At 37.3% G+C, this 15,540-nt stretch overlaps 1 protein-coding gene across 1 annotated transcript in view; it reads left to right on the top strand.

Annotated features, from left to right (window-relative positions):
* Positions 1-2,708: 2,708 nt before the first annotated feature.
* LOC127855932 (sialidase-like) overlaps positions 2,709-15,540 on the top strand; it is a 31,947-nt gene continuing 19,115 nt past the window's right edge. Inside the window, exons 1-9 of the mRNA XM_052391848.1 lie at positions 2,709-2,747; positions 3,678-3,725; positions 4,138-4,179; positions 6,984-7,106; positions 7,454-7,609; positions 7,983-8,066; positions 8,370-8,681; positions 14,678-14,759; positions 15,269-15,294. Of these exons, the coding sequence (XP_052247808.1) occupies positions 7,040-7,106; positions 7,454-7,609; positions 7,983-8,066; positions 8,370-8,681; positions 14,678-14,759; positions 15,269-15,294 (727 nt within the window). The 5' untranslated portion in view covers positions 2,709-2,747; positions 3,678-3,725; positions 4,138-4,179; positions 6,984-7,039. The remainder of the gene's footprint in view (positions 2,748-3,677; positions 3,726-4,137; positions 4,180-6,983; positions 7,107-7,453; positions 7,610-7,982; positions 8,067-8,369; positions 8,682-14,677; positions 14,760-15,268; positions 15,295-15,540) is intronic.

Here is a 15,540-nt window from a genome sequence, read left to right on the forward strand (position 1 = left end):
ATTATAATTCAGTATTGCATGGTTTCAACTTTCTAGTCTGGTATAAGTTTAGTTAAGAGTACTAGGTCACATAAATGTTCTGATATAATGCAGGAGAAAGGGTACAAGGACCTCAATAACATTTAAATATACACAAATCCTCCATTGGAAAAACATGCATTATAATAACAATACTGCCTATTGTGCAAATGTAAAATTTGATACTGATATTGTTATTTTGTAAGCAGACAACATTATTTGAAGGCTTCAAATGGTTGTGTAATATGTGTGTGACTTTTTAAATAATACATGCAGAATTTAAAAATGCAACAACATTTTTACCCTCAAGACTGTTAGAAATGGCTCTTAGTTTAGGAAACCACTTTAGCTCATCATATTTTTGTTTAGTTTTAGTTAAAAACCTACACATCTAAACTAGATAGCTTTCTCGTACCAATAAAAAAATGAAATAATTGTTAAAAGAACAAAAAAAATGAATTTAAGCTAGAATGCTATTAAAACCAGGGTTTTACTTATCAAATGTTTGTCTCTGTTATGTACTTTTAGTAATTTCTTCAGTATTTTTGTGCGCCCTGCTGTTTTTGTCCCCTACCAGTTTCACCAGAGGGGACTTACAGTTTTTGCTCTGTCTGTCTGTCTGTCCGTCCGTCTGTCTGTCTGTCTGTCTGTCTTTCTGTCTGTCTGTTGTCCTGTCTGTCTGCCTGTCATCCTGTCTGTCTGTCTGTCGTCCTGTCTGTCTGTCTGTCGTCCTGTCTGTCTGTCTTGTCTGTCTGTCTGTCTGTCTGTCTGTCTGTTGTCCTGTCTGTCGTCCTGTCTGTCTATCTGTCGTCCTGTCTGTCTGTCTGTTGTCCTATCTGTCTGTCGTCCTGTATGTCTGTCTGTCGTACTGTCTGTCGTCCTGTCTGTCGTCCGGTCTGTCTGTCTGTCGTCCTGTCTGACATCCTGTCTGTCTGTCGTCTTGTCTGTCTGTCGTCCTGTCTGTCTGTTGTCCTGTCTGACTGTCGTCCTGTCTGTCAGACGTCCTGTCTGTCTGTCGTCCTGTCTGTCTGTCATCCTGTCTGTCTTCCTGTCTGACTGTCGTCCTGTCGTCCTGTCTGTCTGTCTGTCGGCCTGTCTGACTGTTGCCCTGCCTGTCTGTCGTCCTGTCTGTCTGTCTGTCATCCTGTCTGTCTGTCTGTCGTCCTGTCTGTCTGTCTGTCGTCCGGTCTGTATGTCTGTCGTCCTGTCTGTCTGTCTGTCATCCTGTTTGTCGTCCTGTCTGTCTGTCTGTCGTCCTGACTGTCTGTCTGTCGTCCTGTCTGTCTGTCTGTCGTCCGGTCTGTATGTCTGTCGTCCTGTCTGTCTGTCTGTCGTCCTGTCTGTCTGTCTGTCGTCCTGTCTGTCTGTCTGTCGTCCTGTCTGTATGTCTGTCGTCTGGTCTGTATGTCTGTCATTCTGTCTGTCTGTCGTCCTGCCTGTCTGTCTGTCGTCCTGTCTGTTTGTTGTCCTGTCTGTCTGTCTGTCGTCCTGTCTGTCTGTCTGACGTCCTGTCTGTCTTACGTCCTGTCTGACATCCTGTCTGTCTGTCGTCCTGTTTGTCTGTCGTCCTGTCTGTCTGTCCTCCTGTCTGTCGTCCTGTCTGTCTGTCATCCTGTCTGTCTGTCCTGTCCGTCTGTCCTGTCTGTCTGCCTGTCCTGTCCGTCTGTCCTGTACGTCTGTCGTGTCCCGTCTGTCCTGTCCTGTCCGTCTGTCCTGTCCATCTGTCCTGTCCGTCTGTCCTGTCTTGTCCCGTCTGTCCTGTCCGTCTGTCCCGTCTGTCCTGTCCGTCTGTCCTGTCCCGTCCTGTCCGTTTGTCCTGTCAGTCTGTCCTGTCCGTCTGTCCTGTCCGTCTGTCCTGTCTGTCTGTCCTGTCCGTATGTTCTGTCCGGCTGTCCTGGCCGTCTGTCCTGTCCGTCCGTCCGTCCGTCTGTCTGTCTGTCATTTAATTTTGTTCATACGTCAAAAATTATGGTTGCTATGGAAACAAAATTTAAAAAATTGACAATGGTGGAATTTCTGACAATGGTAGAGCCGGTAGGGGACATATATTGCTTGGCAATAGTGTTGTTTTGTAATGTTTTTAATCTGTTCCAAACAAGATGAAAAGTTTTGTAATTGTTTTTGTTTTTAATCATTATTTAGGTTAAAAAAGCAGAAGTTACAGACAAACCTGTTTAAATTGTGAACTATTTAACATTTTTTGAAATCAAGGAAAGGAAAGTTATCACATTTATAAAGGTCATCAACTTAAAAGGTCATTAACTTCTTTGAATTTTATGTCAAAATATCGGTATGATTTCTAAACTTACTAGTTCTTTTTACATAAAAGCAAAACAATTAAACATGAAGGTCATCAGTACACCCAAATATATCATTTAGCAGTATTTTTGTGGGACCAACGTATTTCTTTTTACTGGATTCCATGTTTTTTAAAACAATGTATGTTTATTTGTCTTCAATATTTTCAAAAACTGATATCAGTTAGTTCTGTTAATCTACTTTAGTTGTGAAGTAAATGTATTTTATTCAGATTAAAGCCACTTCTATCTTTTAATAATTTGCCAATATTGAATTTTTACTTGGGTTCCTATTATAGTTAAATGTTATTTGTACCAACAAACAAATCAAGTTCAAAATAATGTGCCCTTTGTTTTTATTTCATTTACAGCTGACCAATGAGGCCATTGATTTGTGGGATTCCGCAAAACAACATGCTGTGATAATTACAGGTATCTCAAAACTACAATCATGCATGACAGTCAAATTTTTTGTATCAAATACTGAGAATGCAGCTTAAGGTATCTAAAAGACTGATTTGTTGTTTTATATAACCTATTTAAGCATAATATGCCCAAGGCCTGTATTAAAAAAGCTCCTTAATGAAAAGCTAGTAACAAACTTGAGTCCTAGAATGAGTTTTGCTTTAAAATAAAATCTAGGTGTCCACAAAAAAATTCTGATTGTTTATTAACAATAAATAATAATTATTATTAACATTCACCGTCTTTACAACATTTTGAAAATATGATTATGCAGTGGCTAAGAGATTTATTGTATATTACTCTTCCAACATTAATTGCATGCAATCCAATTAAAATACCATATTTAAAACTAATGTTCATAAAATGTTGTATTAGGGGTGTTTTAAGTTAATTTTAGAGTGCTAAAAATCACTGATATGTCCCTGGCAGGAAGGCACATAGCGGTTGAACTGCTGTCCGTCAGATTGTCTGTCTGTCTGTCTGTCTGTCCATTCAAAAACTTTAACATTGCCAATAACTTTTGCAATTTTTAACATAGCAACTTGATATTTGGCATGCATGTGTATCTCATAGAGTTGCACAATTTGATTGGTGAAAGGTCAAGATCATCCTTTAAGGTCAAAGTTAAAAAAAAAAATCAACAGAGTAACAAGCTTTAAAGGGAGATTATTTCTATTTATTATTTGGCAGGAACAGATCATTTTCACAAGGGAAGTAATATTTTTTAAAGGGATATAATCTTTTTTTTTTAGATCAAAAAGGGCACAGTATAGGGCATTTTTTCTGACAAACACATCTCTTGTATTGTTTTGTTATGTCATAAAATATTGTTACATAGTAATTTTTTATCATAAGTCTATATCTCAATTCCACTAATCATTTACCTTATGATTTTAGGAAGACGATCAAGAACTTCTGTCAACCTTTATGAGCGTGGACAAGATGGTACGTCATTAACAAATGCACATGCTGTATTGTTATGTCATAAAACATTGTTATATAGTAATTTTTATGCCCACGGATTGATAGATCGGGGGTATATTGTTTTTGGCCTGGCTTTCTGTCTGTAATTCTGTCATTCTGTCATTCTGTCCCAAAACTTTACTGTACAGTAAAGTTTTGCAATAACTTTGAAGTATTGAACATAGCAACTTGATATTTAGCATGCATGTGTATCTAATGGAGCTGCACATTGTGAGTGGTGAATGGTCAAGGTCAAGGTCATCCTTCAAGGTCAAAGGTCAAAAAAAGAAGAATAAGCGGCGCATTAGGGGGCATTGTGTTTCTGACAAACACATCTCTTGTTTATCATAATACTATATCTCAATTTCACTAATGATTTACCTTATGATTTTAGGTAGACGATCAAGTTTAGTTTTCGCCCCATCTGGTGCCAATGGTATGTCATTAACAAATGCACATGCTTGAAAGTCTCTTATTTATGCGACAACTATGTGTCAAGGTCAAATAAGAAGATAGAATTCACTCTTGATTGACTCCATATTGAATGTAGGTAAGTTCTTTAACAGTAGATGAAAACATCAGAGATTCACATTAAAGTGACACATCAGCTGCAAAATCACTCAGAGGAGAATCACCTTTTTTAGCTCGACTTTTATATATAAAATATATATAGTGGAGCTATCCTACTCGCCCTGGCCTCGGCGTTCCCATTCCCATTCCCGTTCCCGTTAGCGTTAGCATGCATACAAATGTTAAAGTTTGCATACTACCCCAAATATTTCCTATGTCCTTTGACATATTGCTTTTATATTTTGCATATTTCTTTACCAACATGACCCCAATCTATAAACAAGAGCAGACAACTGTATCAAGCATTTTGACAGAATGATGGCCCCTTTTATACTTAGATAATTGAACATTTTGCTTAAATTGCCATTTGATTCATACTTTGACAAAACAACACTTACCAGACTACCACAATGCACTCAATCAAAACCATACCCCATGCCCTATGCTCCACCCCAGAATCCCCCCCCAAATTTTTTTAAAATTATTTTTATGCCCCCGGTAGGTTGGCATATAGCAGTTGAACTGTCTGTAAGTCAGTGTGTAAGTATGTCAGTGTGTAAGTATGTCAGTATTTCAGTATGTGTGTATGTGTGTAGGTCAGTCTGTCCGTCCATCCGAAAAAAAAACTTAACATTGGCCATAACTTTTTCAATATTGAAGATAGCAACTTGATATTTGGTATGCATGTGTATCTCATGGAGCTGCACATTTTTAGTGGTGAAAAGTCAAGGTCATCCTTCAAGGTCAAATGTCAAATTTATGGCATCTGTCCTTCCGAAAACTAATATTGGCCATAACTTTTTCAATATTGAAGATAGCAACTTGATATTTTGGCATGCATGTGGATCTCATGGAACTGAACATTTTGAGTGGTAAAAGGTGAAGGTCAAGGTCATCCTTCAAGGTCAAATGTCAAATATATGGCGTCTGTCCGTCCGAAAACTAACATTGGCCATAACTTTTTTGATATTGAAGATAGCAACTTGATATTTGGCATGCATGTGTATCTCATCAAGCTGCACATTTTGAGTGGTGGAAGTTCAAGTTCAAGGTTATCCTTCAAGGTCAAAGGTCAAAAAAAATAAATTCAAAGCGGCATTCTCATGAAGCTGCACATTTTGAGTGGTGGAAGTTCAAGGTCAAGGTCATCCTCAAGGTCAATGTCATCCTTCAAGGTCAAAGGTAAATAAATAAAAATAAAACAAAATTCAAAGCGGCGTTCCATTCTCATGAAGCTGCACATTTTGAGTGGTGGAAGTTCAAGGTCAAGGTCATCCTTCAAGGTCAAGGTCATCCTTCACGGTCAAAGGTAATTTTTTTTTCAAAGCGGCCTTCTCATAAAGCTGCACATTTTGAGTGATGGAAGATCAAGGTCAAGGTCAAAGGTAAAAAAAAAAAATGTTTTTTTTTTGAAGCGGCGCATTAGGGGGCATTGTGTTTCTGACGAACACATCTCTTGTTTTCCCCTTATTTTGGAAAGATCATCTATTTAATGACCACAGACCCACATTATTTCCACCCCCCCCCCCCATTCTCTGTGATGGCTTACGTTATACTGTCAAGCACTTGAATAGTCGAGTGCGCTGTCCTCTGTATAACTTCAAGTGTAGGAAAGTTTATTCATTGAACAGATTGAAGTATTAAGTAAAATAAGTCATTAAAATAGTCATTAAGTACAGTTACTTCACTTGATAGCATCTAGTCTAGATTAATTACACACTGCAAATGACACCATTTAGTCTAGGTCAAGCTTATTTCTATCAGAGATAATGTCATCCAGTCTAGGTCAGTTTGTGATTCAAGATGAATGGAACAACTCAGGGTGAGTGAATATATCCATCATTATGAAAGGATCAAGTCCTGGCATGTTTCTAACATTAGATGAAAGTGTCGGTTTGCAAATCTCTTACATAGGCTAAGGGCATCCGTTCTTTGTAATTCGCCTATAACGAAAAATCACTGACCCTAGTTGCCTCAACCAGTTATGAGTAAGTAGTTACCCAGTATTATAGTGGTAAGTAATTAACACCTGTTAATGTCCTAAATTCTTGGTAACTTACTGACGCACGATTGGTCATTATCAGATTGGGTACTACTTACATGTACCCTTGGGTACGGTAAATATACTTAAACATATTCAGTTGATACTTGCTACCGATTACCGTAAAACAATATTGTTTATCATAAACTTCTCTTTTAAAAATAGTTTTAGGCCTGTCTGTCATTCTGACTGTCGCGATCTGTCATTCTGTCCCAAAACTTTAACCTTGGTTAAACATTTGCAATAATTTTTGCAATATTGAAGATAGCAACTTGATATTTGGCAGGCATGTGTATCTTGTGCCGCTGCACATTTTGAGTGGTGAAAGGTCAAGGTCATCCTTCAGGGTCAAAAGTCAAATATATGGCTTCCAAAACTTTAACCTTGGTTAAACTTTTGGAATAACTTTTGCATTATTGAAGATAGCAACTTGATATTTAGCATGCATGTGTATCTCGTGGAGTTTTACATTTTGAGTGATGAAAGGTCAAGGTCACCATTCATGGTCAAAGGTCAGGTATATGGCCTCAAAGCGGAGCAATAGGGGGCATAGAAACACATCTCTTGTTTTCCCATGCCTTTGGTTACGTAATAAGCTAAATTAATTTCATTATTTTTCCACTTTTCAGCTGAATTAAACACACAGCTGAGCGATTTGAGAGCACTGGTTGGCCAGCTGCAGACAATGGTCAACCAAATGCAGCAGGGTCAAGCTGGCCAGCCAGTGCGTATCCCCATGGTCCACCATGAGGGTATGTATGTGATTGAGATTATTGCTTTTGCCAAAAATTACCTACATATTGTTTTAATGTTTGTGATTTCCTATAAATAAATGATCTAGACATGACAGCAACATAGAAAATATGTGTTGGTTTGATTATAAAATAAATTTGCAAGTTATCAGAGAGATTAACTTATTCATGTGAGGCTAAATACCATATTTACTGTACATGCATATGACTATGAGTGGGTCAACACTGTTTATCTACCAAACTAACATATTTTCTTTGCATTAAATGCGTTTAAATAGTTGTGAAAAATGTTAAAGGGTAAAACTGGAAAATCTATCAACAAGAATTAATCTCTGACATTAACTTAGCCCCAGGCAGACCAGCCACCCCAGCTGCCCCAGGAAGTCCAAGGACACCAGCAGCGGCAGCCTCACCAGCAGCCGCAGCTACCCTGGCTACCCCGGCTACCCCAGCTGAGGCCAGCTCCCATCGCCACAGCCCATCCAGGCCTTTTAGCCGTCAAGGTACCAAACAAAAATTAAATGTTCTTTCATGGTGCTCAGACACATTTTTAAGCACAAAGCTATTGTAACTCAGATTTTTAGAATTTTACAGGAGATGGAAAAAAACATCTTTGTTTCCCTAATTCTCACTTCCTGATAAAAACCAGACTGAAACTGATTGTAAATATCTGTATTTAAACATTACAGATAACCATTTGTTTCGATATTGATTCATTTAAATGTATTTGATGAAAATTAAGATACCAAACTGTTGCGTTAAAATGTAAAATGTGCGGCATGTGTTTGTCTGACGCCACGTTTTGTACTACTACAGAGGGAGTAGTCCAACTGCTTACATAAGTCTGTCCTGATAGTCAAATGCCTCTTGTTTCAGTGCCCACAATGACAATCGGCGAGCCTGCCACGCCGGAGTTACACCGGGAGCGGCCATTTGGTATGTCACTGCCTGTGACAACAGGTTGTCCATTGTTTTAATAACTAGAAACAAGTTTGGTTTCTTCTACACCTGTTCATATTTTATATTGTTAATGCAATTAATTACAACAGATCCCCCTCCTTTCCCATTGGCCTTGAAAGCCCTACCAGCCAGGGTACAGAGCCATAGAGTCGCATACCCAAAGTGATATTGATTGATAAAACAACAAATATAACTAGCCATTCATTATAAAAGAAATATAGAAGTCACACTCCGCTACCAATTGTTCTTGAGCTTTCAAATTTTTTATTATGAAAATAAAATCTTAGTTGAATGGTTCAATAGGCACGCCAGCCGCCCCAGGCACGCCGGCCGCCCCAGGCACGCCGGCCGCCCCAGGCACGCCGGCCGCCCCAGGCACGCCGGCCGCCCCAGGCACGCCGGCCGCCCCAGGCACGCTGGCCGCCCCAGGCACGCTGGCCGCCCCAGGCACGCCAGCTGCCCCATGCACGCCAGCTGCCCCAGGCACTCCGGCCGCCCCAGGCAGTCCGAGGACACCAGCAGCGGCAGCCGAACCAGCAGCGGCAGCTACCCTGGCTTCCCCTGCTCAGGCTGGCTCCCAGCCTACCAGCCCATCCAGTCCTCCTAGCCTCGAAGGTACCAAACAAAAATTAGATGTTCTTTCATGGTGCTCAGACACATTTTTAAGCACAAAGCTATAGTAACTCGGTTTTTTAGAATTTTACAGGAGATGGAAAAAACATCCTTGTTTCCCTAATTTTCACTTCCTGATAAAAACCAGACTAAAACTGGTAGTAAATATCTGTATTAAAACATTACACATAACCATTTGTTTAGATATTCATTCATTTAAATGTATTTGATGAAAATTAAGATGTTGCTGTTTTACTGTTTTATTTTACTGTTGCGTTAAAATGTATTCTATTAGACAAAATATTTTGGTGCAAAACTATCGTATCTGAAAATTATCTGAAAATACATTATTTTTGCACTAAGTTTTTTTTCTAAATTTGATAATTTTGCAATATCCAAGAAACCTTGTAACTAAAGGATCATTTTTAGCTCATCTATTTAAAAAAAAATAAAAATGAGCTATTGTCATCACCTTGGCGTTGGCGTCGGCGTCCGGTTAAGTTTTGCGTTTAGGTCCACTTTTCTCAGAAAGTATCAATGCTATTGCATTCAAACTTGGTACACTTACTTACTATCATGAGGGGACTGGGCAGGCAAAGTAAGATAACTCTGGCATGCATTTTGACAGAATTATGTGCCCATTTTATACTTGGAAAATTGAAAATTTTGGTTAAGTTTTGTGTTTAGGTCCATTTTATTCCTTAAGTATCAGAGCTATTGCTTTCATACTTGCAACACTTACTAACTATCATAGGGGGACTGTGCAGGCAAAGTTATGTAACTCTGACTGGCATTTTGACAGAATTATGTGCCCTTTTTATACTTAGAAAATTGAAAATTTGGTTAAGTTTTGTGTTTAGGTCCACTTTATTCCTACAGTATCAAAGCTATTGCTTTCATACTTGCAACACTTATTAACTATCATAAGGGGACTGTGCAGGCAAAGTTATGTAACTCTGACTGGCATTTGGACGGAATTATGGGCCCTTTATACTTAGAAAATTGAAAATTTGGTTAAGTTTTGTGTTTTGGTCCACTTTACCCCTAAAGTATCATAGATATTGCTTTCATACTTGGAACACTCGCAAACTATCATAAGGGTACAGTAAAAGGACAAGTTGCATAACTCTAGTTGTCATTTTTATGGAATTATGGCACTTTTTTGACTTAGTAACTTTGAATATATGGTTAAATTTTGTGTTTCGATCCACTTTACTTCTAAAGTATCAAGGCTATTGCTTTCAAGCTTCAAATACTTTCATGCTATCATGAGGTTACTGTACCTGGCAAGTTGAATTTTACCTTGACCTTTGAATGACCTTGACTCTCAAGGTCAAATTATAAAATTTTGCTAAAATTGCCATAACTTCTTTATTTATGATTAGATTTGATTGATACTTTGATGAAACTACTCTTAACTGACATACCACAATAGACTCCACCCAAACCATCCCCTGTGCCCTCCCCCCCTCCCCTCCCCCACCCCCCTAAATATTTTTTTTTTTTTAAGATCATCTCACAAATAGATAACCACCACACCACCCTCACACTATACCCCCTCCCCCCCCCCCCAACCCCACCCCCCAAATTAATTTTTTTTGAAACGGTTAAAAAACACAAATTTTTATTTTTATTATTTTATTTTTGAAATACTGTTCAACCATCGCACCCAAGAATCCCCTCCCCTCCCCCACCCACCCCCATCCCCGTTTTTTTTTTTTTTTTTTTGCATTTTTTTTCGCATTTTTGGAAGATAGTGTAATAAATGTCCACACCCCCATACTATACACCCCTCTTCACTCCACCCCTCCCTCCTTTGTGATTGAAATTGAGAGTCCCTTCACCTTTAAAAAGAAAATAGATGAGCGGTCTGCACCCGCAAGGCGGTGCTCTTGTTAATGGACATGTCCTTTTGTTTATAACCTTAATTTTATTAATGTAATCTTTCAATGACATTAAATTAAGTATTCTTCAAAGGAAGGTTTTTTCCATTTCAACTGTAGAAAACGCAAACCATGACTGGCCAGGTACTTACAACTGACTAGACTGGTACCTTAAAAAATAACACAGGTGTCCAGTATTAAGATACTTGAATCTCCAGCAAAAATACATTGAACTTCAATGAACAGTTTATTGAACTGAACTAATGTAAACAGTATTAGGATAGTGTTTCATGTTACTAACCAGGGGTCACTTTCACAAAGCCTTCTCTTTTATAACGAGAGCGCCGATGGCGCTGAAAGCTTAGTTGCAAGATACAGGGAAGTTGCTGCTGAAGTAAATGTTTAGGTCAAAATATACTAAATAGTTTCCTTATATGTTTCGATGTATAAGCGACAACTTTGAGCGAAAATAAATACAACATTTTGCACTTGGAGACCCCCATAGCCATACCTTTTCTTGACGGGCATTCTCAGCTGAATCGATTTAAGCAATAAAAAAGATATGTCATGTTCAGACCAAAAAAGAATTAGACTCGAATCAAAATCGACTGTTTTTGCGCCTTTTTTTCGGCCGTTTTCTAGTGGATTGTAACCTTTTGCAGTGCCATTTTTTACTTTAATCTCCAACTTTATCCTATTTCAGGGATTTAGTAGTGAACACCTATGCTTACCCTATCAAAATCTCCAAACGATAAAACCAGAACAACAGTCTAAAGTGTATAAATTACATGCCTTCGAGGAAAATCTGATGATTTGTTTAGAGAGTACAGCCGTTCATGACTCGATTATTTAGTATATTGTAACCTTAACAATTGCTGACATCACAAGTCGCCCCCCCCCCCTTGTTGTTGCTACCAAAATGTTCTATTTTTAGGAACGGGAATTCCAAATAGTGACGAATATGAATGGTTACAAAATGACATAACTATGACAATAAATACGTAGAATTACATTATTTCACGCATACCATTTTGCAACCATCCGTTTTCTTTTCCGACTTGATACATTTACAGCTTTCCATTTAATATTTTACAGACACAACACTCGTCCAGAATTCGCGCGAATCCATTGAATCCAATGCCACATTAAAACCGTTAGCTCTACTCGTAACATTAATTTCTGGCTCAAAGTAAATCATTTTAACTTTAATTAACACATCTCTATTACTTTCAAACTAAACTTCATCAAATCCATAGAAAGGCAGGTCAGAATCCATGTCATAAATCAGAAAACATTCATCGTACTCCGCCATTTTTTACACATTTTCAAAGAATAAAAGTGCTTTATGCCCCACTTTCTGCTGAGAATATGTTTTAATTTCTATTTATAATTAACCGATGAAATGTAACATATCCTTAAACCAGGGCCTTATGAATTCAGTTATGTAAACATTTGACCTAAATAGAAATTAGGTGTGAGGTCACTATCAACAAGAACAGAATTGTTTTACAAACAAAATTTGTTTTAGTTTTTTAGAAGGTTTTTTCACGTAAAACGGTCTTAGAAAAATTCACTAAAAACAGTGTCAGCAATATTCTTGGAAGAAAACGTTAGAAAAACGTTTCCAAAAAAAAATTGTAAGAATTACCATATACTAAATTAAATAGATATTTCATCTGATTTTTGATCAGGTAAGGCTTCATAATGGTCAACCGATCCATGTGGGTTTTCGAAATGTAGCTTATACCTTAAGCATAGGTGCGTTGCACCTATGCTAATAAAACTAGAACTAGGAACTGGCAGTCATCAGTAGTACATGTAACATAAATAGTAAGGAATAACTGTGCCTTGCTGTGCGAAAAACCAACCTTTGGTGTTTGCGACCAGCATTAACCCAAGGTTAATGCTGGGATATTTGTCGTCTGCTAAAATGTCTTCTGCTGAATTTCTAACATCATCATTTTCTTCGATTTTTTTTCAAAGAATACTATCAGAATAGCAAACAGTTTGAATCCTGATGAGATGCCACGTTCTGTGGTGTTTCATCTGGATCCAAACTGTTTGCAAAGGCCTTTAAATTCGGTTCCAGCGCTGGAAGGGTTAATCCAGATGAGCCAGCACATTCCCTCAATCACACGAGGATCCATGCTTTTAACTTTCAGACCTTATAAGTGTTGCAGAAGCTTTCAGTAAACAGCATGGATCCTGATGAGACTGCACCGATGCACAGGCTCATCTTGATCCATGTTGGTTGCAAACCCCAAAGGTTGGTTTTCCCACACCACGTCTCAAATATACAGAAGTACTTGTAACCATTGGGGAACTGAACTCTAGATTGTTCAAGGCAACTAAAATATTATACAGTTTTAAACTATCATTTCAAAACTTAGTGAATGACTAATTTTTGCCACAGAAAAAAAATAATCTGGTAAGCTTTATGTTTCATATCGATAGGAATTCTACAACATTTGTCATAAAGGAACTCTATTTGCCACAGTTTATTACATTTCGAGGGCTTGGTGCAAAACTATTGTAACTCATATTTTAAAAACATTACAGGAGACTGAAAAAACTGATCAAATTCATTATCTTATTGAGTTTTACTTTGTCTTTGAAACAAGTAGCTGCAAACATAATTGCATCTGTGGTGCAGTCAAAGTTTGAATCCAGGCTGAAACAGTTTTTTCTTTTTCTCGTTGTTGTCTTTTATTATCATATCTTTTATGCAAACAAGCTTGATATTCCTTTATCATGAAGGACATTGGAACAATAACATTATTTCATGAAATAATTAGCTTTGAACATAGAGCATATTTGTTTTATTAAGAGTGGAAGATCAAATTTATGTCATCAAGTGAGCACCAGATGCAATATTTTCATGATAGGCAAAGCCATGAGTGAAAATGTCATGTGTGGTGCTCATATTTATTGAAACAATTATTGTATTTTATACTGACTGCACACAAGTGTCATAACATACGGATGCAATACGTAAATTCGGACAGTACTTAGTCGGGCACAATTAAATAAATGATTTAATACTCTATTGGTTTCTTTGACACTCGGTATTTGTTGTTGAAAAGGGCAATTGCATTGATTGACACCATAAGTCAATAGTATTGATCATCTAAACGCTTTATTTACGTTTCCGACTTTACATACTGTCCGAATTTAAGTACGCATACCCGGTACATGTGCACATACATGTAATATCTACATGGAGTATATGATTTTTTTTTGTACATTTACATATGTAAGTACACGGTGCCTGTAATGTAACATTAATTGATGATATTGACTGTGAACATCAGGCTACTTACTGTATATGTATATGTATGTATACACATTATTTATATGTAAACAAAGAAATAAAATGAAGATAAAAAATTGCCTCTTATCATTTTGTAGGTAAATTTTATGGGCTACCAAATATTTTTATTGGTAGCCCAGTGGGCTACCTGAAAAATAAGCAATTTTTTGGACACTGCCTTCAATGTTTAGATGACTTAAAGGGATCTTTTCACGCTTTGGTAAATTGACAAAATTGAAAAAAGTTGTTTCAGATTCGCAAATTTTCGTTTTAGTTATGATATTTGTGAGGAAACAGTAATACTGAACATTTACCATGGTCTAATATAGCCATTATATGCATCTTTTGACGATTTTAAAACCTAAAAATTATAAAGCGTTGCAACGCGAAACGATTGAATAATTTGGAGAGTTCTGTTTTTGTCGTTAAATTTTGTGAAACTACGAAGATTGCTTATATAAGGTATAAAATACGACAAGTATGTGTACACGGCGGAATAGCTCAGTAGGCTAAAGCGTTTTTACTTCATGACTCTGGCAGGACTCCAGGGGTCACTGGTTCGAAACCTGCTCCGGGCAATGTTCTTTTCCTTTTTGTAATTTTATTCTTGATTTTTTACTGGAGCTTTTACGATCCAATGTTTACAATTATCAATATAAAGCATTTAATGAATAAGTTAAAAAATGCCAAAATCTGTGAAAAGGCCCCTTTAAAATCTGTTACATGCAGCCATTGTTTATGTATATATTTCGATAACTAAAGGATACTTTAATTTGCAAACAATGTTTCATTGTATTATTTTACAGAAGAGGAAATGGACTTAGAGCCACCATCACCCCCATCACCACCATCACCCCCTTCACCAAGACGGTCGCCCCGTAATCATGGGTATGTTTTGAGCCTTGATCTTTAAACCAGACATTTCACAACAGCAGGGTTTAATATACACTATTTTATTTTGAGAGTCCATTATAATCTGGTTGTAAGCAACACGAAAACACACTCAAAGGCACTTCTCATGAAACACTTATAAGTTTAATTTCTAAAAAACGCATAAGATATTAAGTTAAATTTCACATTATAATTAAGAACATTTTCTACATAGTCATTAAACTATTAAAATTATTCATCTATAATGCTCCTACATTTTTTAACCTATGATGATTACTGCTTTCTTTTTTCTTCACATGCAAATGAAGTATGCTAACCCCATTGATTTTCTTTCTCAAACTGGGAATTGGCTTTTGCACTGGGTTGGTTCAAATTTAACATAATTTCAATCTCATAAATACCGGTATCATGCTTCGACAAATGGCGAGCTAAACATTTATATATTTCATGTAAATGATGACAGTATTGCGTGCTTAATACTTAATTTTGAGTTTTTCTACTTTCAGAAAGGTTCCTGAATACGCCGGATTAGGTGCGATGCTTTATTTTATTTTTGATTTAGCATGTTATCACGATATTGACCAATTATTTATTAACATTAAACCTATCTTTTAAACCTTGATTGCAAGAAAAGCCTAAGGCTTATTTGAAACACACTTGAGTCCATTTCCTGGCACTGGAACCAGTACTTTGTGTCTCTGGAAGAGATCTTAAAAACGCCTACACAGTGGGGATTGAACCCTGGACCTCCTGGTCTTTAGGCGGACACCACATCCAC

Source organism: Dreissena polymorpha, chromosome 13, assembly GCF_020536995.1.
Source record: "Dreissena polymorpha isolate Duluth1 chromosome 13, UMN_Dpol_1.0, whole genome shotgun sequence".
Lineage (NCBI taxonomy): Eukaryota > Metazoa > Mollusca > Bivalvia > Myida > Dreissenidae > Dreissena > Dreissena polymorpha.